Below are 25,543 nucleotides of genomic sequence, written 5' to 3' on the forward strand. Positions count from 1 at the left end.
ATAAGAGATAATCCAAATTTGCGAACCAGTATTTAGACAGTCTCAAAATGTTGTAAATAAATTAACTGGTCAAATTATAAGCTTAAATGAAAGAAATGAAAATGATATTTTCTAGCGTTTTACATGTACATGTGTTATTATAACCCTGGATTCGGACTTCACATACAAATGAAAGAGTTTCTGCTCAATGAAAAGCTTATCTCAACCTTCAATAGATGTCTCTCGTGAAGTTGTAGTGAATTCAAACATAATGTTTCGAGTTTAATCAATGATTAAAGAAAACACTTCGTTTTTTACCACTTGAGTTTTATTATAGACTACAGTATCTACTCAATGAATTAGGGCCACGCAGAATTTCGCGCAATTTCTCAATTCAAACAGGAATAACTCAGAGAAAACCTTGAATAAAACAACATTGAATTTTATTTACACATGAACACTTTATTACGCTTAAATTATGCATATATTTTCATATAAATATAGTTAGTATTTAGTATTTCCACCTTTGGCAGAAATAACTGCCTCAATTCTTTTTGGCATACTTAAAATGCACTGTTTTATCATGTTTTTTATTTCTTCGTCTTCTGACCAAATTTTTTGAACATTTTTTTTAGACAGTCTACTGTCGGATTTGGAAATGAGTATACCTTATTTTTTAACATGCTCCATACGTTTTCTATAGGATTAAGGTCCGGAGAATTTCCAGGCCAGGGGAGCAAAGGCAGATTTTTGTTAGACAAAAATTTTATTATTGATTTAGCCCGGTGGCAAGGTGCCCCATCCTGCATGGAGGTGTATGGACCTTCTATTGGGTCGAGTGTATGGTAGAAGGGCAATAAAATTCGTTCGAGGACCTGCTTATAGGAATTTTGGTTCATTGTTCCTTCCACGAAAAACAACGGTCCAGGTAAATTGTTAATAATACATGACCATATCATTGTTGCCGGGGGTTGTTTGATAACTTTTACCACACAGGCCTCATTGTAACGTTCCATTGATGTTCTCCTGACGAATTGACGGCTCTCTGTCACGGCTTCTAACCGGCACTCATCACTAAAGATGACCTGAAAAATAATGAAAATTTAAGTTTAATTCAAATATATAAGTTTATTTACTAAAATGATATGTTGAAAATTCAATTTAAATAAATACCTTTTTCCAATCATCAACCGAGTAATTTCGATGTAGCCTGGCCCATTTTAATCGATCCGCTTTCATTCGTGGTGTCAATTTTGGTACTTTTACAGGGCGCCTGCATTTCAGATTTACTTCGTAAAGACGTCGCCTCAGTGTTGATACCGATATATTTATACCCTCTTCTTCCAATTTTATTTTTAATGTTTTTGCTGATGCACTACGGTTTTCTAAGGCACTTTGAACGATTTTTCAATCAGTCCTCGGTGTTGTTTTTCTAATCCTACGACAGTTCTTTCGCCGATTGCTGGTGGCGGGTGACTGATTTTTTATTGATTTTGAAATTATGTCCACTGTTTGACGAGAAACGTTTTCTTTTTTTGAAATTTCTCTATTAGATAGTATTCCTAATTTCAGTAGCACTATAACACTAGACTTTTTTTCCTCAGAAATGTCTTTACTTTTTCCCATTTTGTCCTTTTCAAAAAAAAACACTTGTGTTTACAAAAAAATTTTATACTTTATGAACTAAAATTAAAAATTAAGTTTTTTTCACAAGACACGATAACTATATAACCTCTCTGAACAAAACAACAACCAGAACTCAAGAAACTTCACTAATAAATGAGATAGGACTATTATTTTAACTTTCAACTATCTGTCTACCTGTGCTAATTAGGGACCTTTCTCAGAAAAAGGGTTTGAAATTTTGTAAAGGCTTAAATAATCCAGGTATATTTTACATATTATTGAAGGTAATATACATGATATTAGATGTCAATAGAAAACTTAAAGTATTTATGTAAAATAAATATAATAATCCAAAAGATTTCAGAGTATTCAAAAAAATAATGGGTGGCCCTAATTCATTGAGTAGATACTGTACATGTTTCAGAAGTTAAACTTCCATCATTCAGGTCTGTATAATAACTAAAATATAAAATATAAAATTGTTCTATAAATAAATTAACTAGACAATTTTATATTTTATATTTTAGTTATTATACAGACCTGAATGATGGAAGTTTAACTTCTGAAACATGTAGTTTATAATAAAACTCAAGTGGTAAAAAACGAAGTGTTTTCTTTAATCATTGTAACATGTCTTACCACAAAGTTATGCCGAAACAATAAATAAAATATGAGTTTAATCAATATAATATCTAGAAGTACCAAAAATGTAGAAGTGTGGCTGCTAATCATGGGTGTACAATTGGTGAATATTACAGGCGTATCAAGTGATCACTTAACCGAGCTTATGACGCCCGTAAGCCTTGTAAATGCCCAGATTTTCATATTCAGCTTCATCTGATGTCAAAAATCTTAAATTTTATGTTGTATACTTTTGTGAATGAATGATTTTAGTATTTGATTGGTCAATTCTATATCAGTTAGCAACTAACTACCAGGCACACCTCTATAAATGCTGAATTTACAAGTAGATACATACATTATCTAGAAAAATTCAGACGAAAATTACAGTATTGCATTAGACAACCCTTTATTATTTTGCAATACTCCAAATCTACTGATCTAAAAATCTCGACATTTCGATCGATTTCCGAGAACGCTGATCCATTTATTGCAGAATCCTTGGTACAACTGATTTATCTTGCAAATGTGTAATATTATTTTCCCGTTAATTAAACATATGTGTAATTCAACATCGCAAGACAATGCATGTTTGGGAAATAAGTCCAACCGATTTCATAATAAATATCATTCGCGAGGAAAACAGCTTATTTTTACTTCCACGTATTGATCATGTATATTTTTATATTTTTTGCAAGGTATACAGATTCGAGAGATGTTTTATCTTGTTAAGATAATGTTTTGGTATATTTTTTATGTGTAGCGTCAGTTTTTTTGAAGATTCCAAGGGGATCAGACGTGGTTATCAAATTTTGGTTCATGTTTTGTAAAGTCTGGTTTTGAAGATAACTTCTTTGTCTTCATTCGAGTGTGTGTAAAGATTGATTTGAAGAAAATCATACACCTAAAATGAAAAAAAGGTAGTGCTTAGTTCTTAAATATATTGATTGTAGTCATTGCAAGAACACATTCAAGGTTGAATTAAGAATTAAGTAATTTCATTAATTGATTCGGCAGTCACTTTTTGGTAATATCTATCCATTTTAATTATGTTTTTTTTGGTGAATACCTCAATTTCTTAAAATGCATTGTAACACGTGTTTCAAAGCATTCCACATCATTTCCAAACACCGTATGAAAATGATGCGGAATGCATCGAAACACGTGTCACAATAGATTTTACTGGTATTTGCCAATTAAAACTCATTAAATACCTAAAGTAATTACTTTTACTAGAAAATAAAACGATTTATTGATTTCTCTTGGCAATTTATTTGATTATCCAGTAATTTTCTAGAAATTTAAAGGATTTTACGTTATAAAACTACTAAGTATATGTTTTTTTTTATACTTTTATTTGTGAATAAATATAAATGAAACTTTTAAAAGCCATATACTAAGTTGATGTTTTACCATGAAAAAATACAGTTCCACCAAGAAATGTCAGTACAAACATAAATCTGAGTTGAAAGGATTCAAAATAATGATGTATGTTGGTTTTTGAGAGTGTATATTTCGTAAAATCGGCGTTCTTTCAATATTCATCAATCAATGCAATACTCTCATCATACGATTCTATATTGGACCTTACTAAAATACATCATCTTTGCGTTAATTTTCATCAATGCTTGTTGATCGCATTTAATATATGTACTCGTTTACAACATTTTGAGTGTGTCCAAATACTTGTTCACAAAATCTGGATTATCTCCAATTACAGGAATTATTTTCATATTATTTTTTGACATTTCATCAAAGATGAAGAAGTCCTATGACGGTCGTCAGCCCCTTAAATGCCCAGACTTCCATATTCTTCTTCATCTTTGATGAGATGTCAAAAAAAAAAAATAATAATAATATGTACTCGTTGTTTGATTTTGTACTGAAAGCTGTCCCACCGCTTTCCTAGATCTGATGCAGAAGCATCTTGGCTTCCTGACAGACCTTTTCTTGCAAAGCAATTTTTTTGAAAAACTAAGTTACGATTTTGTATTGATTAAAATTTTAACATTCAAATTTCCCTTGTTGCAGAATGCTAGATACGGGAAATTCTCCGTCAGCTCGCCAGAGGCAGTCTCCTCCATCCTACCACCGCTCCTACGAGCAGTACGTCCACCAGGGCACCTCCAGCCCCGGCCTGATGCCCAACTCGGACCCCAACTGCCAGCCGATGCAGCACGACTCCATCATATCCTCGTCGGTCCTCCAGCAGAACCAGGCGATAACAGACCTCAACATGCAGCAAAGCCACCTGCAGTCACCGCACCTGATCAACTCGATCAAGTCCAATGAAGAGATGCAGTGGTCTACGCTTCAACATCACGGAATGGCGTATAATCTAGACTATGGTGGAAGGTCGCACTATGACCCTTCCAGGCTCACGATGGCCGATTACAGGATTCAGTTCGACGGGGTGAGGGATTATCAAGGGTCTCCGTATCCTAGGACTGCATTTGGGGGGAAGATTGGACAAGCTAAGGCCTTGAAAGAGGCCAGGATAAGGAGGCCTATGAATGCCTTCATGGTTTGGGCCAAGGTTGAAAGGAAGAAGCTGGCCGATGAGAATCCTGACCTTCACAACGCAGATCTCAGTAAAATGTTGGGTAAGTACAATTATTTTTTTTTATCTTCATTCTTTTACCCCTTTCAACTCTGGCCATTTTTTCTCACAACTGATCAGGTACTCTGATCAAAAAAAATGCGACGTTTTTCTACCATTAAAATAAATATTTTCGTTCCCTAATTTTGGGACACTCTGTCTGGCAATTCGTGTGGTCATGTTAATTAAGATTAACTGTATTATCTGAAATATTTTTTGGTAGAATATACTTGGTTGATAGAGAAATCAGTGATTAAAGTTATACCTGCGCCGGGCCAGGCATTGTGGCTTACGGAGCTACCTACTAGAATCATACGGGCCAATGTCTGGCCTACAGAGTGGTAAGAGTTAATGTATTTTGGTCTAGCAAGTTCTCAAATTGATGAAAAAATATTTGAAAAAACGACGTGAAAAATAGTGATAATCGTCAGGGCATTATCAAATTGTTATTAAAACACTATTCGTCGTTTAATTTAAATCGGCTGTTTAAGGTTAAATATGTTTTTGGTTTGTTTAAAAGATATTGATTCATAGCAATTAGCCCGCCAATGTACCTACAATAATACCATATATTCTGTAGAAGAAGTTCATTAAATAGATAAAATAAAAATTCTTATATTTAGTTAGGATAATTCTACGTTCATGTGACAACTTTGCGTTATACCAACATCTTTATTTGTAAAACGTGTATGGTTCTATTTAACCCATTAAATCCTGGTGTGAGTTTTAATATTAAAAAAATAGATTTAAAAAATTCTCTCTCTACGGTATATTTTGACATTCTAAGGGTGTTCCTTCAATCGTTCTAAAGTGTACGATTTTTTAGAGTAAAACTCCTTAGACGGCCATCCGATAATCGATAGTTGGACAACAATTGAGAGTGACAATATGACACATCACATTTATTAATCACATTTCGTTACTTGAGAAAGATAGAAGATATAACGTAGAGAGAAGGATAAAGACAGTTCTACATTCTGACGCTAAAAGAGGGGACGTATGCACAACGATGCAAAGCGAAAGAATGAGATGGTGTTGATTATGCGCGCGTTGTAGACGTACACGTCGGACGCTATATATGAATGATTGAGGTATCACGTGTTGTGTTACTTTCAGAATTTTTTGTATTACATTACATTATTTTCATTCTGGTTCTCTATTTTTTCGCGTTTATGAAATTTTACTTGATTTTTTAACGTTTATGTAGTTGTAATTTTGTACAAAACAAACACACACACACACACACTAAACATCTCTTTTTTAAAAAATACATTTCACTTCTATCAGGTATGCGGTTCTGCTTGCATAATATTTTTTAATCATGTATATATGTTATTAGATGTACTCAAATAAGTCGATCGCACTTTATTGGCGCTTACGATGTTGTCGCCTTGATTGGTCAAATATATATATATATATATATATATATATATATATATATATATATATATACTACTACTACTACTACCATCACGCCGTTTCCCCGCAGGGGTAGGCAGAGAGGATGGAACGCCACACTCTTCTGTCCTGACATACACTCCTCGCCTCCTTCACATACATCTAGTCATACATGCCCTCCGATTACGCAGACTTTTGACACCGCCAGATTTTAGGTTCTGATTGATCTGATCGTGCCAAGTCTTTTTCGGTCGTCCACGTTCTGTTTTCCCTCTCACATTCGCCACATATATTTTCTTAGTCATTCTCTCGCTATCCATTCGCTCCACATGTCCATACCACCGCATATATATATATATATATATATATATATATATATATATATATATATATTTAAATATATATATATATATATATATATATATATATATATATATATATATATATATATATATATATATATATATATATACAAATATATATATATATATATATATATATATATATATATACAATATATATATATATATATATATATATATATATATATATATATATATATATATATATATATATATATATATATATATATATATATATATACAAATATATATATATATATTTGTATATATATATATATATATATATATATATATATATATATATATATATATATATATATATATATATATATATATATATATAACCTTACAGGGTTGCACACGTCACGTCAAGGTTTGAAATAAAGAAAAATAAATAAAATACAGTACAAATACTTATAATTAAAAATAAAATAAATTATATTTTACAAATACATCTCCCACCTCACATAAATTAATATTTTATCTATTAATTTATTCATCAGTTGCTATATTCAATATTTTTAGACTACCGGCCTTAATAGGTTGAACCAACGTCTTTATTGCGGTAATAGCGACCTCCTTCTACGTGCAAATTAACACATCTCGCTTCCATACTTGGCGCAGTGGCGCGAGAGGCGACTTCTTAGCATAATTGATTGCTTAGTTAAAGTTCCATCTCCTATCCGGACGTTTATGGAACTTTTAATTACGGCTGTAACGAGTTGAGAGCGATTTTTCCTCGTTATTTTGTCGCGACGGGTGACAGCCTTGGCGAGATGTCCAACGATTGCACCTTGTATTAATCGATGGTTGAAAATAGTATAAGTATAGTAACACTCTCCTTATCATTCGTCGTTCACACGTCTTGTGTAATACCTAAAAAAATCTGCTTAACCTTTGATAACTTAACTATCGTCAGGCGGACTACGCAATTAAAAACGTGATACTTATTAAAAGTTTTTATTAAAAATAGGAACCGGTTACATGGCTCTTAAGTTGGGTTTATTAGGAATGAATGAAAGAGACATTTTATTTTTTGACATCTCATCAAAGATGAAGAAGAATATGGAAGTCTGGGCATTTACGAGGCTACGACCGTCATAGGCTGGTTTAAGTGTTTAAATCACTTTACACACGTGTTACATTCACCAATTCTATCCATTATTGACAACCACACTACTCAAATTCTTAGAAGTTCTATATATATATGAACCAATTTTGCTGTAATTGGAGATAATCCAGATTTTGAACACACTCAAAATGTTGTAAGAGACATTTAAGATTAAATCACTATTCAGCACAGCTACTACATATGTCAATATAGTGCGATCCACAAATGGCATTCTATCCACAAATATACTTTAGTTATCTAGCGTTAAAAACTCCACGACTATCGGTTTCAGAATAACCAGACTAGACTGATGTGACCTGTGAAGCATGAGAATATATATGAATGTAGAAGAGACGAAGATTGTGTGCTAAGACGGACTGATGTGGCTTTTTATTCTCTCCGCCTACCCTTGCGGGGAAGCGGCGTGATCGTTAATTATTAGTTAGTTAGTTAAGTGGTATTATACAAAGTGAATGTTGAATGATAAGGAGAGTGTTTTATTACCATACCACAATGTTAAAAATACTTTAAAAATACAAAATATTTCAATTTTTTTTTAAATTTTTTTAGTAATGTTAGTATAACACCACGCACCCAAATTTTAGTCTACGAATTTCGCGACGTACCCGTCTCTTCGTCAGGACAATCACTGCAACAGCATGCAAACAGCACCACACGCTTTTCTCTTATATTCTCTCTGCCTACCCCTGTGGGGAGCAGCGTGATGATTTGTTAACTTTTTTTCATTGTCTTATAAAGGGTCCGCCAAATAACTTTTTTTTTTCAAAAACAGGGCGCAAAACATCGAGTGTAGCTTCGGCTGTGTGGCACGTAGCTCCGTCCTGTTGAAACCAAATGTTGCCAATATCCTCCTCTTCAATTTTTGTGAACAAAAATCCGTTCAACATGGCCCGATAACGATCGCCATTGACTGTAACGGCCACTCCTTGCTCATTTTCAAAGAAAAATGGCCCAATTATGCCTCTGGACCAAAATCCGCACCAAACAGTGACTCGTTTTGGGTGTACCGGCTTTTCAATGTATGCGTGCGGGTTTTCTGTGCCCCAAATACGACAATTTTGCTTGTTTACATACCCGCCAAGATCAAAATGAGCTTCATCCGAAAAGATGATTTTTTTGGCAAAATCGGCATCTTCTGTAAGTCGATCGCAGGCCCACTCAGCGAAGCGAAAACGCATTGGATGGTCAGTTGGCTTCAACTCCTGAACCAATTGGACTTTGTATGGCGTCATACCAAGGTCTTTATGCAAAATTCGTCTCAATGATGTCTCCGAAATGTTCAATTGTTGAGAACGACGGTGAATTGATGTTGATGGCGCTTCACGCACACTTTCTGCCACAACATCGATATTCTCGGGTGTACGCACTGTTTTTGGCTTTTCACGCTTTGGTTTATCGATGAGGATGCCAGTTTCTTTCACTTTTTTCACAAGATAACGAACATACGGAGCTGACGGTGCTTCTCTTCTTCCAAAAACCGTATGCAATTTTCGCACACATTCTGCAACATTACCATGATTTTCAAAGTAATGTCGCAATATTTCCCAGCGTTGTTCAAGCGTATACACAACCATATTCGCTCAGCGGAAGGATAAAACTAATTATCTGTCAAATCAGACATGAGCTAAGTGTTACCATTCACGAAATAAGCACTAGTTGAAAAAAAAAAACTTTAGATGGCGGACCCTATATTATAGTATTCATTCAACATTCTTTATAATAGTTCTCTGTGGAAAAAATCAAAGGAAAATTTATGTTTCATAAACTTTTATATATTTTATAAAAAAAAAACTAACTAACCATCACGCCGCTTCCCCGCAGGTGTAGGCAAAGAGAATAGAACACCACACCACTCTGTCCTTGCAAACATTCTTCGCCTCTTCCACGTTCATGCATCTACTCATACATACCCGCCGATTGTTTCGACTCCTAAACCTGACCACTTTCAAATATTTGGCAAACTTGATCGTGCCAAGTTTTTCTTGGTCTTCCTCTGCTCCTTTTCCAATTACGTTCGCCTCATAAATTTGTCTTACCGTTCTTTCCTCACTCATTCGTTCGACATGTCCAAATTGTTTTTTTTTTTCACTTATTTTTATTGTTGAATAAAATATATATATTTTGTTTATATATGTTAAAAATTAATATATGTTAAAAAACAAATATATTTTATTCAATAATAAAAAATAATAAAAATGTATTATATTCCATTTAAAGTTCGAAGGTTGTCAATCCCTGTCTTTCATGTACCATTCATCTGGTGACACAATTATAATTATGATTTTATAGCCATATATATGAATATGTCGTTAAAGTAATAAATAATATTTCATATGACGGCTTCATACATATAGGAACGTGTTCATAAGTGTATGTTATATTATAAGCGAATAAAATATGCATAATAGTTTTACATCGTGCATTTTTACTTTAAAACTTAACGAATGTCCGTGGACCGATATGGTCAGCAACGCAAATGTGCTCCAAGAGCAAGAGCAGGGAGACAGTTGCTGACAGAATCTGTCGCTCACTCCTTTCCAGAACGTCATAAATCAAAAATCGTCAATTTTCAGCTGTGCATGTTTTCGAAATGCCCAGAAAATGTACCATATCCCAGCAAAAGAGGCATATTTTAACTTATTATTTACTCGCTACAGGGCAGAAAGTGTTGTTTTTGCATTTTGAAGAAAGGGTATTGTTTAATTATATTTTTAAACATACTAAATAATTTTTAAATGGAGAAAAAACCTTCAGGTTCTACCTAAAAAGATCTGTTGCACAGTTAAAAGTTCAATTCGTGGCTTGATATTTATTTTTAAAACATTGTATTATATTTTTAAACTTTAAAAACGTTCTCCTGAAAAATCAAGTTTTTTGATTTATGACGTTCTTGAAAGGAGTGAGCGAGATATCAAGGTCCGGAAGGTGTTCTATCTGGGGCATGTGCTAAGAGGAGACAAGTGCGAGACGAAGTTTGTTAGCTAGGAAAAACAGGTGTGGCGTTCCATTCTCTCTCCCTACCCCTGAGGAGAAGTAGCATAATAGCTTCTTTTTTTATTTTTAGTATGCCTTATATTTAGTAAAAGGAATAACCAGCAAGGGTCTATTTTAGATGCTAGTCTGCAGGTAGGATAGTAAGGATAGGGAAGGTGAAAAATACGTTACAAACACCCAGACCAATTGATAATAGATGTTTCAATTCATTTTGTAAATGGCGGGAATCGAACCCGCGCCGCCAGTTTCGCAGTCGAGCGTCTACGCAACTACGCCACGGCGCTTGTCCACAATTCTTACTGATGGATCTCTAAGGAAATAAGTTAGTCAAATGCATAACAGTTTGTATGAGAACCTCATATTATAACCAGTTTTTTTAAACACTTTAACGCTACTTCGCGAGGTTATTTTTTTCTTTAATTATTTTAAATACAAGATTAAACCGCATACCAATTATTGAAAAACTAGCCTCACATTTGAACAGGGTATGTAATGGTTACTCTGAAGGCTAGAATGCATACTATATTTGCGTTTAATAGAATTTAATATCATGAACAAAGTACCATAAAATATCACTGATTAATTTATTACTTTAAAATCAATAATTTTAATGTTAATGACGCTGTTAAAAATACCATTCCATATACACGTCAAATGTTATTTTATATACTTTGAATGTTTATATTTATTTTTACACTGTATATTTCATGAACCAGTGGCGGCTCGTTGGAAAGAATATTGCTTTGAAAAAATATAAGTTCAATCATAAATCCACATATTTTTCAGATAATAATAATAATAATAATAAAACCCTTATCCGCACCCCAATGGTGCACAGGGCACTGCGTCATATAAACGCAAAGTTATCTTGATCGTTTACACATGAAGGAAAGGTGATCAGCCCTCCGCTTCAGGTACCAGTCCATGGTAATATTGAATAAATATTACAGTGAAAAAATCACTTATATTTATTTTACCCCCCTTGGGAATCGAACCCGGGACCTCCAGAACGGTAGCCGAGCGTGCTGACCATTACACTACGGAGGGGGACATTTTTCATATACATAAAAAAATCAAAACCATTTTTTTAAAACTTTTTTTCCTTTCAATAACTCTTTTCTGTTCAATACCATATATTTATTTAGTTAAAAAAACTTATTTTTTCAACATGAAAAAGGTGTTTGAAGAGAAAATAATTAATGACGTCAAAAAACCTGGGTTCAAAGAAAATTAAGTCCCGGGCTTTAATTTATCCCGTCCAAGATTTTGAACATACGGAATTTATTATTATTAATATACTTATATTTGCAGATTTTTAATTATTATTCAAACCCTTATGGTGCATTGGGCACTGCATCATATAAACGCACTGTTATCTTGATCGTTAACATATGAAGGAAAGGTGATCAGCCCTCCGCTTCAGGTGACCAGTCCAGGGTAATATTGAAAAAAATATTGAAGTGAAAAATCACTTATTGAACTCGGAACCCCCAGCACGGTAGCTTTACCCATTACACCAAGAGGGCGGACAAATTTAAAATATTACCTGGGTAAGAATATATATCCACCTCCGTAGCGCAGTTGTCAGGCGTTTGGCTACCGTGTTGGAAGTCCCGGGTTCGGTTCCCAGGGGGGTCATTAATGAATATGGCCGATTTTCAAGCTCATATTTATTTAATATCACCCCGGACTGGTACACAAAGCGCAGGGCTGATCACCTTGCCTTCATGCAATTAACGATCAAGATAACACTGCGTCGCTACGATGCAGTGCCCTATGCACCATTGGGTGCGGATAAGGGTTAGAAGAAGAATATATATTTAAATCACGGTTTATCGATTATCCCGCACTGAGATTTTGAACAAACAGATATTTTTATTTAATATTAATATGTATGCAGATTAATACGGAGATAATTAGTAAATATAATCGATAAACTATTAAACGCGAAAGTTAATAATAATTATTGTTGGTCATACCGGTCGACCGGCTGCGTGTAACTTGACACAAGATGGCCGGACGAGTTTTTTCGTCCGTTCTGTCGAGACTGGTCGCCATGTTTAATGTCTCAATCAATAAAATGCCATAACCATAAAGAGAACTGATTTATGCGCTGCAAAAACGGTAAATGGATATCGTTGGATATTTATTTATTTTTACACCGATCCATTTGCTATTTTAAAGGACGAAAAAATACATATAATTAAAAATATATAAAGTTTCGAGAAATAAAAATACTTTGTGTTCTGATCCACTCACATTTTTAATAACCAACTAGTTTCGGCAACAACCTGTCGCCCTCTTCAGGGTTACATTTATTACTATTGTAACCCTGAAGAGGGCAACAGGTTGTTGCCGAAACTAGTTGGTTAATAAAAATGTGAGTGGATCAGAACACAAAGTATTTTTATTTCTCGAAATAATATATCAAGATGATCCACAAAGTTAATGCTTTCAATATTCAAAACATATATAAAGTTATTAAAATACATACAGCTGAATTGAAATACTTGTGAAAACTCGTTAAATCATTAAGGCAATACTCGCAATAGTAAAATTCATTTAGCTTCCGGCAATCCATAGAGCTGGACGCCAAGTCACGCCCAATCTTATTTTTAGAAATACATATTGGATTTTTGTTTTTTAGAATGAGGATTGAAAAAAATATTTTAAATGAATTTTTTAACTATTCATCATTTATTTTTAATTATTTTTTACTTAGTAAATACCACTATTTCTTAGAATCTACTGTGACACGTGTTTCGATGCATTCCGCATCATTTTCAAACACCGTGTTTATCATTTAATAACTCTTTTCTTCTCAAAATCACATACATATTTATTTCGAATAAAAATATATTTTTGCCATACAAAAACGGTGTTTAAAAAAATACAATACGTCAAATGTTTCCCGGGTTTAAAAAAAATAATTTGCTATTTAACGAATACTACTGTTTGACTTTCAAATGAATACAAAATTTCGAGTGTGTCCAAATACTTGTTCACATATCTGGATTATCTCCAATTATAGGAGTATTATTCATATTTTGTTTTTTTTGACATCTCATCAAAGATGAAGGAGAATGTGGAAATCTGGACATTTACGGGGCTGACAACCGTCATAGGCTGGTTTAAGTGATCACTTTACACACGTGTAACATTCACCAATTCTTTTCATCTCACCAATAGATGTCTCTAGTGAAGTTATAGTGATTCAAGAACAATGAACAAAAAACAAAAATTGGTTCATATATATGGAACTTCCAAGAATTTGAGTAGTGTGGTTGTCAATAATGAGTAGAATTGGTGAATGTGACGCTTGTGTAAAGTGATTACTTAAACCAGACTATGACGGTCGTCAGCCCCGTAAATGCCCAGACTTCCACATTCTTCTTCATCTTTGATGAGATGTCAAAAAAAAATCCAAATGAGTAGTTTGGTTGTCAATCATAAAAGGTATAATAATGAATGTCACACTTTTATAAAGCGATCACTTAAACCAGCCATTCAACCATTTCGTTTTTGTATATATAATATAAACATATATTTGTCTGTAGCATTTAAACTGGACACGCTTTCGTTGATTTGTTATTATTTTAATGACTACACATTTAAAGTACACAGTTACATGATAAATACAAATAATATACATCGCTCACTCCTTTCAAGAACGCCATAAATCAAAAATCATCAATTTTCAGTTGTGCATGTTTTCGGAATGCCCAGAAAATGTACCATATCCGAGCAAAAGAGGCATATTTTTAACTTAATATTAAGCCGCTACAGGGCAGAAAGTGTTGTTTTTGCATTTTGAAGAAAAGGTATTGTTTGATTATTTTTTTAAATATGCTTAATATTTTTCAAATGGAGAAAAAACCATAAGGTTTTACATAAAAAGATCTGTTGCATAGTAAAAAATTCAATAAGTGGCTTGATATTTATTTTTAATACATTGTATTATATTTATGAACTTTAAAAACGTTCTCCTGAAAAATCAAGTTTTTTGATTTATGACGTTGTTGAAAGGAGTGAGCGATATGTATAAATACACTCATTGTAACGGGCAGTATGGTAATCGGTACAAATTTGACAACGGCGTTCGTGTAGGTGGATAATTGTATGAAACCCCCGCCAAGTTATTATAACCGAACTATACTCTACTCGCACAAGCAACGGTTAATTTTTTTATTATATTTATTGATATGAATTGTGCTTTTTTTCTTCTTTTATATTAAGACACGCCCGGCGCTGCCTTGGATCAATATATGTATGTATGTAGACAGGGATTAAAACAATATAGTAAAATCCCGGAAACAAAAACTATTTTCTTTAATTTAATTTAATTTAATTACATTTTTTTAAAACATTTTCTATACATTTATTTGTCCGCCTCCGTAGGGTAATGGTCAGCAAGCTCGGCTGCCTATCTGGAGGTCCCGGGTTCGATTCCCAGGGGGGGTCAAATAAATATATGTGATTTTTTCACTGTAATATTTATTCAATATTACCCTGGACTGGTATCTGAAGCGGAGGGCTGATCACCTTTTCTTCATGTGTAAACGATCAAGATAACGCTGCGTTTATATGAAGCAGTGCCCTATGCACCATTGGGGTGCGGATGAGGGTTTTATTATTATTATTATTATACATTTATACTTACAATCTTATAATTTTAGTTAATCTTATAAAAAAGAGACTGAGTTCTTGTGCTTGGAGAGGGACTTTTCCTTCTTTTTTTGTTTTGTTTATAGTATCATGTTATACATTTAAAACATATATATTTTACAACTAATTAAGATTTTTTCAAATTTATATGTTAAATGTTAAAATCAAACACTGATTTTTAGAGTTTTTTAATTGTATTTCATTGTTGAAACACATAAAAAAAAAGTTACAATTTTTTCACCTTATTATGGCATTTTCAAATTAATGTTTTACATTAGCAACTGTCATAAATACAATTTAGTAGACTTTAAAAATCAGAGTTTAATTTTAACAGTTAATATATAAATTAAAATGGAGTTCTACAAATTAAATGCCAAATCTATAAATACAGTTTTTAAAGATGGAGTTTATTTTATTATTTATGTGCATTGATTATTATGTACATGGTTTATAGATCATTAAATTTATAAATTTTTTTCTTCTAACTTAAAAAAAAATGTTATTTTTAATCTGTGTTGGGAACAGGAAGGATAATCTAGTGTGGGCCAATCAGGAACTTGTCAGCATTTGATCTTTGCTGGGAGGAAACCACGTAAAACTCCTCAGGAGAAGCTGGACTGTTGACTGCCTGTCGTCAACAGCCTATCAGCTGTCCAAACTCAAAACACAGTAAGAGACATTTTTTTGTATTACGTTTTTTTGTGCATTTTTGGACTAAGTAGATTCTACTTAGTCCAAAAATGCAAAAAAAATTACTACAAAAAAATGTCCCAAACTGTGTTTTAAGTTTGGACAGCCGCTATGACAGGTCGTAAACCTTGTAAATACCCAGACTTCGATAACCTTTTTGATTTATGTTGAGATGTCACAAACCATTTATTAGAGTTAAATAAAGTAGGCACCCTAAAAAAAATATTACGAAATTCGAAATGAAAGAATTTTTAATATTTTTTTCGTTGTTCTCATAACTAATCATATTTAAAACCTCAGATCATATCGATGTCTTCAATCCAGTGATACTCATTACATAAGCGCCGTTTAACTAACAACCAAAAATTATATCAAACCAAGTTATCGCGTTAACCGTCCGTTGAAAGCAACTAAAAAAAAACGGTTGACTCAATATTTGAAAACATGTAACTTTTGGATTTATTAACTAAAAACTTAACGGTTTTTTGTTTGTTTTTCAAGGGTGTAACCGATGGTTACATTTAACTAGGTTTTCTACAAGTGTATGAAGCCGATCTTGCTAGTTCCCTATGAAGCTCACGCAGAGAGATGACGTTTCAAAATTAGGTAAAAAAATGGGGCTACTTAGAATATGAAGGGACAACTTTGCTTTTATTTTATAATTTATAACATTCGTTTTAACCTCCAACGTGGGGCGCACGCCCCACTGGGGGGCAATTTGAAATCCTTAGGGAGCAATGCGCAAATCTTAAATATTTATTACATCGTTGTTGAATAACACATTTAAAAAAAAATGTAACTCTGACTTTTGAAGTTTATTATTTAAGTGATAAAGGGAAATTACTAGAAATTGTGGTATTTACATAATGCATATGTGCATTTTTTTGTTGTTGAAATAATTCATAATTCGTGAAGATTTTTTCAGCATTTTAACCTTTCAGTTTTTTCATGCAATTATCCATTTATAGGATAAACAGCCACGCTGACATTACACATCCCTATTTAAAATCATATTTTTAAAATGTATCATTAAATATTTGTGTATATAAATGTTTAAATAAAACTTTTTATTTTCAATGTTGCCCGTTGATTTTTGTACACAACTCCAGATTCAAACTTTCAGTACATTCATGCAATTATCTATGTATAGATTGAACAGCCATAGTGACATTACACATCCCTATTTAAAATCACATTTTTAAAATTTTAATAAAAAAAAATAATAATAAAATTTTATATATGTATATATATATGTATATATTTATATATATATATATATATATATATATATATATATATATATATATATATATATATATATATATATATATATATATATATATTAGTATTATTATTATTATTTTTTCATAGAATATTTGTGTAAATAAATATTTAAATGAAAACTTTTAATATTCAATGTTGCCCGTTGATTTTTGTATACAACTCCAGCATATTAACCTTTCAGTTTTTTCATGCAATTATCCATGTATAGAATTTACAGCCACGGTGACATTACACATCCCCGTTTTAAATCATATTTACAAACAAATGTATCATGATAAAATTGATGTTTAAAAAAAAACTCATTTTTTTCAATGTTGACCATTGATTTTTCGTAATCAAAGTTACACATTATCCATGTATGGATTAAACAGCCACGGTGACATTACACACCCCCGTTTAAAATCATATTTAAAAAAAATGTATCATGAAAATTTTAATGTTTTTAAAAAACCCTTTTTTCTTCAATGTTGACCATTGATTTTTCGTAATCAAAGTTACACCATGTGGCTCGTCGAAGGTACCGGCTATATCTATGATATTAGATATGTAAAGAGTTGAAAAAAGTCGTCCTGTTGTGCCGAGTCATGCACTTTTGTGTATTGAAGGATACCAGACACACTGACTAAACGTTTAATTATAATACTTCAAACATCAGCCATAGAGCTTAGAGTTGACCTATGCCATCGAAATCCACCCATCAAAACGATATTCGATGTTATATGGTTAGAAAACAAAACCATGACCACTTTACATGGTGGCTCCATACATTTCAATTTATTTAATAAAAAAATAATATATGCATAACAAACAATATTTAAGGCGTATATATTAAAAGTAAGCAAGAAGACTTAAAGGTGTAGAAGAATCCCGCTTCGGAAAACTCCTTCGGACACATGGAACAGATCAATATCCAATGTGATATTGTTCAACATAGCGGTAGCTCTTCCTACAGGCATAACCATCGGCAGGTTGGTCCTGTGTATAGGAATGTGAAACAATCTATGCCGACGCTGTCTTAGGTAACTATCGGGAACATACAGACCAGTGCTCCGGATAATTTCAGGATTATCGATCATACCGCGCAACAATCGATAAAAATGCGTAATCAAATACACATTCCTTCTAGTCTCTAAACTATTGTAGCCAAGCATACCCTGGAGAAACATGCATATTACACTACACTCACTCCTTTCAACAACGTCATAAATCAAAAATCGTCAATTTTCAGTTGTGCATGTTTTCGGAATACCCAGAAAATGTACTATATCCCAGCAAAAGCGGCATATTTTTAACTCAATATTTACCCGCTACAGGGCAGAGAGTGTTGTTTTTGCATTTTGAAGAAAGGGTATTGTTTAATTATTTTTTTAAATATACTAAATATTTTTCAAATGGAGAAAAAAACTTCAGGTTTTACCTAAAAAGATCTGTTGCACAGAAAAAGTTCAATAAGTGGCTTGATATTTATTTTTAATGCATTTTATTATATTCTTAAACTTTAAAAACTATTTCGTTGTTGAAAGGAGTGAGCGACTAGCCGACAAAAATATGTATTTACCAATAGCCCGCAACTTAATTTTCATTTAACCAAAAATGATGTTTTCAAATGTTTCTCAAGTATGTGAATGTAATCCAGAATTCGGACCTCACATACAATTATGAAGAGTCTCTGCTTAATAAAAGTACTCTTCGTACCACCATATCTATGGTGGCTATTGTGAACTCGCGCATACTGTGTTACAGGTTTAATCAATATATCTAGAGGTTTCAAAAATTTGAGTAGTGTGGTTGTGAATTATGAATAGAATTGGTGAATGTTACTAGTGATCACTTGTACCAGCATATGAAGGTCGTAATCCCCGTAAATGCCCTGACTTCCATAATATTCTTAATCTATGTTTTTTGTTTTTTTTGAGGTCAAGGGATTTAGCATCCCTTATGTCAGTGCGACCATATTAGATCTATTGTGACCTCCCTCTGTATTACCGCTCACTGCCAAGACCTACGTGAGTCATATAACTCACGACCTGTCTTGGTGGTAGGAGCTTCACCTTCTCGGAATCCAGTAGATGTCCTCCAAGGATGTGACTTCGTTTGCGAGCGAGTGCGTCACAATTGTAGAGAATGTGGATTGGCGTTTCGTTATCCTCCATACAAAATCTGCATACTGGGGAGTCATGTAGTCCAATTTTTGTCATGTGTTTCCTCAGTCTGCAGTGTCCTGTCAAGGTCCTGGTTAGGATCCCTTTTTGTTTTTTGCTAAGCTTTAGAGCTTCTCTGGTGAATTTCCGCGAGTACCCCGTGATCAGTTCCTTTGCGTGTTTCATCCTAAATCTATGTTAGGATGTAATTTATTTTAATATTATTTTATTTATTTATTACCTGCGATGACACTGCCGGGCCTACATTTAATTATATCTCATAATCCATCTCGTCCGTTGGACCGGGAGACCAAAGTGACTCGTAACAATTCGGCTCGGTGGGCGATCACCATTTTGTTTTCCGGTCACACCCAAATCCGAAACGTCGCCTGCTTTAAGCCCGACGGCATTAATTCCATCTTCCCTGCGTTTATTTATACACACGGACTTTTTTTCATCATCTTTTTTTTATCGTGGCTCCGATAATTTACAGGCGGGTGTACTGGCGCGCTTAACCCTTTGACGGTAAACGAGTCTCGTGGACTCTTCATAGTTAAAAAAATCTTATTGTTTTAAAGAAAAAAAATCACGAATATAAGGATAAAATAAGACTGCCATTGTTGAAAAAAAACATTGTTGAGTCGCAAAATTGTTTAATGTATAAGGGTTTGAAAATGTATGATGAGATGCCTGAATGTATGAAGAATGAAACGGTCGGTTGCTTGCAGCCAGTTTCTACCCCCTTTAGCGACTATGTCGTCGGACCATCTCTGTTGGGGTCTTCCGACACCTCTTTTGTTCTCCCAAGGTCTACATTGTAAAATTCTTGGGGTCTATCTTTTGGGGTCCTGTCTTGCAGGGGTAGGTACCCCACAGAGGTAGGCAGAGAGATTAGAACGCCGTGCCAATTTCTTTGCAAACAATCTTCGCATCTTCTCCTCCTCTATCTTATACACACCCGCCGATTATTCCGACTCCTTACCTGACTGCTTCCAAATATTTGGCACACTTTTTCATAACAATTTTTCCTCGGTCTTCCTCTGTTACTATTTCCAACCACATTCACTTGACAATTTTTTTACTGTTCTCTTTCACTCATTAGATTCACATGACATTGCACATTTTCGGCGATCTCTTCATACTGTACCTATATATCGGGCAGGCAGGCTACTGGAATCGCTACGCGACCGACACTTTTAGCACCCCTGGCTCATTTTTACCCACGCAGCCTTTGCTACGTTTTATTTCACCTAATTAATAAACATGCGCGCGCATGTACATATATATGTATAAATTTAAACATGGCTATTATGATTGTTGTATTCGTCGGCAGTTAACAGCTACATGCGCCGGTCATAATTATACATGGACACTATTTCGTTGGTAATGAACATAACGAGTACCTATCCATAGAAAATATTATTAGTTTTCTATAAATATTCATAGATGTCACGTGCTGACACAATTATCGTATTTAAATATTTGACAAGTAGCATACTTCCCACTTTTAGCGCGCTTAAAACGATATTATTTATTTATGTGGCAACATTTTGATTGAGTTCAAATACGGGTTTTTCCATATACCTACTTAAAGCTTACTCAACTCGACCATAAATGCTGCCGAGAACTCACACGTGTCGATTATCATATAAATCCATAAAGATTCAACAGAAATAATGTAAAATGAATACAAAATACAAGACACAATACAAAAGTAACTAACTAATTATGATATAATTTCTTTGTAGGGTTATTTCACATCATTTTTCTCTTTTAAAAACCATTTATTTTTTAAAAGGTTTTTGAAAGAGATATTAACCTGATTACTTATAATCATTTATAATGAAAATGTAACGTTTTGGTGAGGAACTCCACATCTGTAGTGTTGCCGCATTGCATCGCAATGACAGTTGAGTGGAAAAAAAGTAAAAAAGCGCGCGTGAAAGTTGTCTGATCTGTTGAACTGCGCCTCCCGATTGGTCCGCCGCGGATGCTGCTCGGCCAATGGCGGCTCGCGGTGCGGGTAATTGGTGGGTGGGTGAATTAACGAGATAAATCGCCTCACTAACTGTCATTAATTCGAACTTGGAACGGAGAACCACTCGGAATACGGATTATCCGACTGTTCGAATTACTGAGATTCGTTCTAACAAATTGTATACTTTTTTTTGACATCACAACATAGATGAAGAAGAGTATGGAAGAAATCTAAGTATTGACAGAGCTTACGATCGGCATAGGCTTGGTCAAGTGATCACTTTACACACGTGTAACATTCATCAATTATACCCATGATTGACAACCACACAGCTCAAATTCAAAATCTCACCAATAGAGACATCTATTGGTGAGATGAAAGAAGCTTTTTATTGAGCAAAAACGCTTTCCTAACCTACTTAATTTTTTTAAACTTATAGACATATTATTTTGTCCGCCTCCGTAGTGTAATGGTCAGCACGCTCAGCTACCGTTCTGGAGGTCCCGGGTTCGATTCCCAGGGGGGTCACATAAATATTAGTGATTTTTTCACTGTAATATTTATTCAATATTACCCTGGACTGGTACCTGAAGCGGAGGGCTGATCACCTTTCCTTCATGTGTAAACGATCAAGATAACACTGCGTTAATATGACACAGTGCCCTATGCACGATTGGGGTGCGGATAAGGGTTTTATTATATTATTATTATTAAAAAAAAACAAACAACTTTCGTTTTTTAGGTTAATACCCTATGACTTAAACAATGCTTTTAAATACAATATATATATATATATATATATATATATATATATATATATATATATATATATATATATATATATATATATATATATATATATATATATATATAATATATATATATATATATATATATATATATATATATATATGTATATAGGTTAGTTTATAAAATAAAATGAAATTCCACCAGGAAACTTCAGTACTTACCTATAAAACTAATAAAATATATTCATTTTTCTTAAAGTCAATGAGTCGTATGTAAATTTCCAACCCCTGGTTTAGGTCTTAAGAGATAGGGGAAGATTTTTATTCGTCTCTCGGGGGAAATGACGTTCCTTGACTACGGCTTAGAATTTTTATGCTCGATCTAGTATTGAATGTGTCATTTTGAAAACAGGTCAAGTGGACAATAATAAAACCCTATTAGCATAATGAAATGAATTCCCCATACCGCTTGTAATTACAGACAACCCAAATCCGATGGAGCGTTTATTGCGCTCCACCCATTATGGTGAGATACATACACGTACACGGTACCACAGCACATGTTTTTTAGATGGAGTTGCATTTATTATAATATTTTTTGACATCTGAACATAATTTTAGTATCTAAAGCACTTTAGTTTCATTTATTACAAAGTTAAATAATTATATTTAAAATTACCAGTGCATTGTTATTGTAAACCCACTAGTTAGAAAATAATAAAAATTAAGGTAGGCTTTATTTGGGACACCCGCCTTAGATGAAGAAGCATATGGAAGTCTTGGCATTTACTTGGCTTGCGACCGTCATATGATGGTTTAAGTTATCACTTTACACACGTGTAACATTCACCGATTCTACTCATGATTGACTACACTACTCAAATTCTTGGAAGCTTTATACATATGATCCAATTTCAAAACATTGTGCTTTAATCACTAGTATTTCACTAGAGACATCTATTGGCGAGATGAAAAATGTTGCAGCTTCTTTCATCTCACCAATACGGCTATCTAAACTTAAAACATAGTAAGGGACATTTTCTGTAGTACGTTTTTTTTTGCATTTTTGAGTTTGGACAGCCGACTAGATGTCTCTAGTGAAATTTGCTTCGAACAATGTTTCGAAGTTGGATCATAAATAAAGAATTTCCAAGATTTTGAGTAGTGTAGTTATCAATCATGGGTAGAATTGGTAAATGTTACACGTGTGTAAAGTGGTCACTTAACGGCCTACCTATGACGGTCGTAAAGCCCGTAAATACGCAGACTTCCATATTCTTCTTCATCCATGTTGAGACGTCAAAAAAATAATACTTGTTCTTCCATGTACGTCACAATCCAAAAGAGACTTATCTTCTTATAATTTTGTCTTTGAGTGTGTTTAAATATAAAAAAATTAAAAAATGGTATTACCGTCGAATTCTGTGTCACCCTACCCATAATTTCATCTAGGTAACGATTTATCATTTATATGCCATATACGTATATATGTATAAATTGAAGAGAAGCGGACCTCATTGGCGCTCATTTGCATAAGTTTTGCATTGGAAATAAAATACAAAATGGCGGCCAGTAATAAAAATACACAATTTATGTCCATCTTGAATATTCATAAGTATGGTATATCTCGAAGTGGTTACGCTGATGCGTGGGGCGCTCAACCATTGCCACGAGAACTTAGATATATAACTAACGAAATAACTAACCACCTAGGAAGGCAGAGTGAATAGAACGCCACACCAATCTGTTATTGCAAAAAAAATCGCCTCTTCCTTATTCATGCGTCTCTTCGTATAAATCATACCCGCAAATTATTTCGCCTTCTGACCTGAGCGCGGGTGAAGAATTTGAAATAATTTCATCGTGACAACATTTTCTCGGTCTTCCTCTGCTTTTACTACCAGCAACATTCGTCTCATAAATTTGTTTTCCTGTTGTTTCTTCACTTATTAGATTAACACCTTTATCAATTTTATCGATAATGCTTATCGCAACCTTGAAGTATTGCCTCAGTATTGAATTCTTCCCCTATTTCACCATTCGTACATCGTTTTGCCGCACATTCGTCTGAGAGATCGCAAATCGAAATAACATAATGATTCAAATATAAAAATAAAACATCAGTATTATTGGATTACTTCTTTGATTATGGATTGGTTTGGATTTTAATGTTTTCGATATGTTAATGATATGGTATTGGATTTTAATGTTATCACGATATTTCAATTTTATAATCATAAATCATTGGTATTTTACGAGTACAAATTTGTATTTTTATTTTTAAATTATTCCACGACGTTCATGACAAATCGATAATTAAAATCTCATATCATCAATCTTAAGATGGTTGTCGATCGCTGCCTTGTAATCGTCATTTTTATTATTAGCCATACGATAGTGATTACATTCTACGGTAGGCAGTTATTATATTTTTATTTAACTAACAATCCAGCGATCTTATCGAAGGAAAATATGCCTCACAGGCGCGGTGAATAATTGGAAAAATAACCGCTTTGAAAAACATGTTTTTCATGAAATATGAGTAATAAAATGTGACTATGAAGTAAACATGTGACGTCACAAGACGGATTTTAAAAAAATATGTATTTACAACATTTTGAGTGTGTTTATCTCTAGATAACTAAACATTCGTCCGCGCGACGAGGTCCTTCTCTGAAAAAGCCAAGTGCACTTACTTCCCTGCACCCCGCACCCGCCAGTCTTTGTTTACAGAATAGCGATTTATTTTTAAATGTCTCTTACATTCATTCCTAATAAAACAAACATAAGTGTCATGTAACCAGTTACAATTATTAATAAATAACTAACTAACTAACTAACCATCACGCCGCTTCCCCGCAGGGGTAGGCAGAGAGAATCGAACGCCACACCACTCTGTCTTTGCAAACATTCTTTGCCTCTTCTAACAATCGGCGGGTATGTATGAGGAGATGCATGAACGTGGAAGAGGCGAAGAATGTTTGCAAGGACAGAGTGGTGTGGCGCTCTATTCTCTCTGCCTACCCCTGCGGGGAAGTAGCGTGATGGTTAGTTAGTTAGTTAGTTTTAGGCTGGTAAGTAAGGATAAGCACTGTATGGATGGCACGCCTGAGCACGTATGTATGAGGAGATGCATGAATGTAGAAGAGGCAAAGAATGTTTGCAAAGACAGAGTGGTGTGGCGTTCGATTATTTCTGCCTACCCCTGCGGGGAAGCGGCGTGATGGTTAGTTAGTTAGTTTTAAAACGGGATATACGAAAATTTTATTTGTGTCTTGTATCAGTAGGTAGTGTCAATAACTGGAGGGGTGTCGATAATTCTTCC

The 25,543-nt window shown here is 33.8% G+C and overlaps 1 protein-coding gene across 2 annotated transcripts in view; it reads left to right on the forward strand.

Moving 5' to 3' along the window:
* Positions 1-25,543, forward strand: part of LOC148302911 (uncharacterized) — a 171,552-nt gene that overhangs the window by 51,580 nt on the left and 94,429 nt on the right. For both annotated transcript variants that reach the window (XM_088270858.1, XM_088270859.1), the window contains one exon: positions 4,258-4,829. In XM_088270858.1, the coding sequence (XP_088126984.1) occupies positions 4,258-4,829 (572 nt within the window). The remainder of the gene's footprint in view (positions 1-4,257; positions 4,830-25,543) is intronic.

The sequence above is a fragment of the Brachycentrus maculatus genome, unplaced genomic scaffold (genome assembly GCF_059751285.1).
Source record: "Brachycentrus maculatus isolate JH-2025_06_01 unplaced genomic scaffold, ASM5975128v1 h1tg000397l, whole genome shotgun sequence".
Classification (NCBI taxonomy): domain Eukaryota; kingdom Metazoa; phylum Arthropoda; class Insecta; order Trichoptera; family Brachycentridae; genus Brachycentrus; species Brachycentrus maculatus.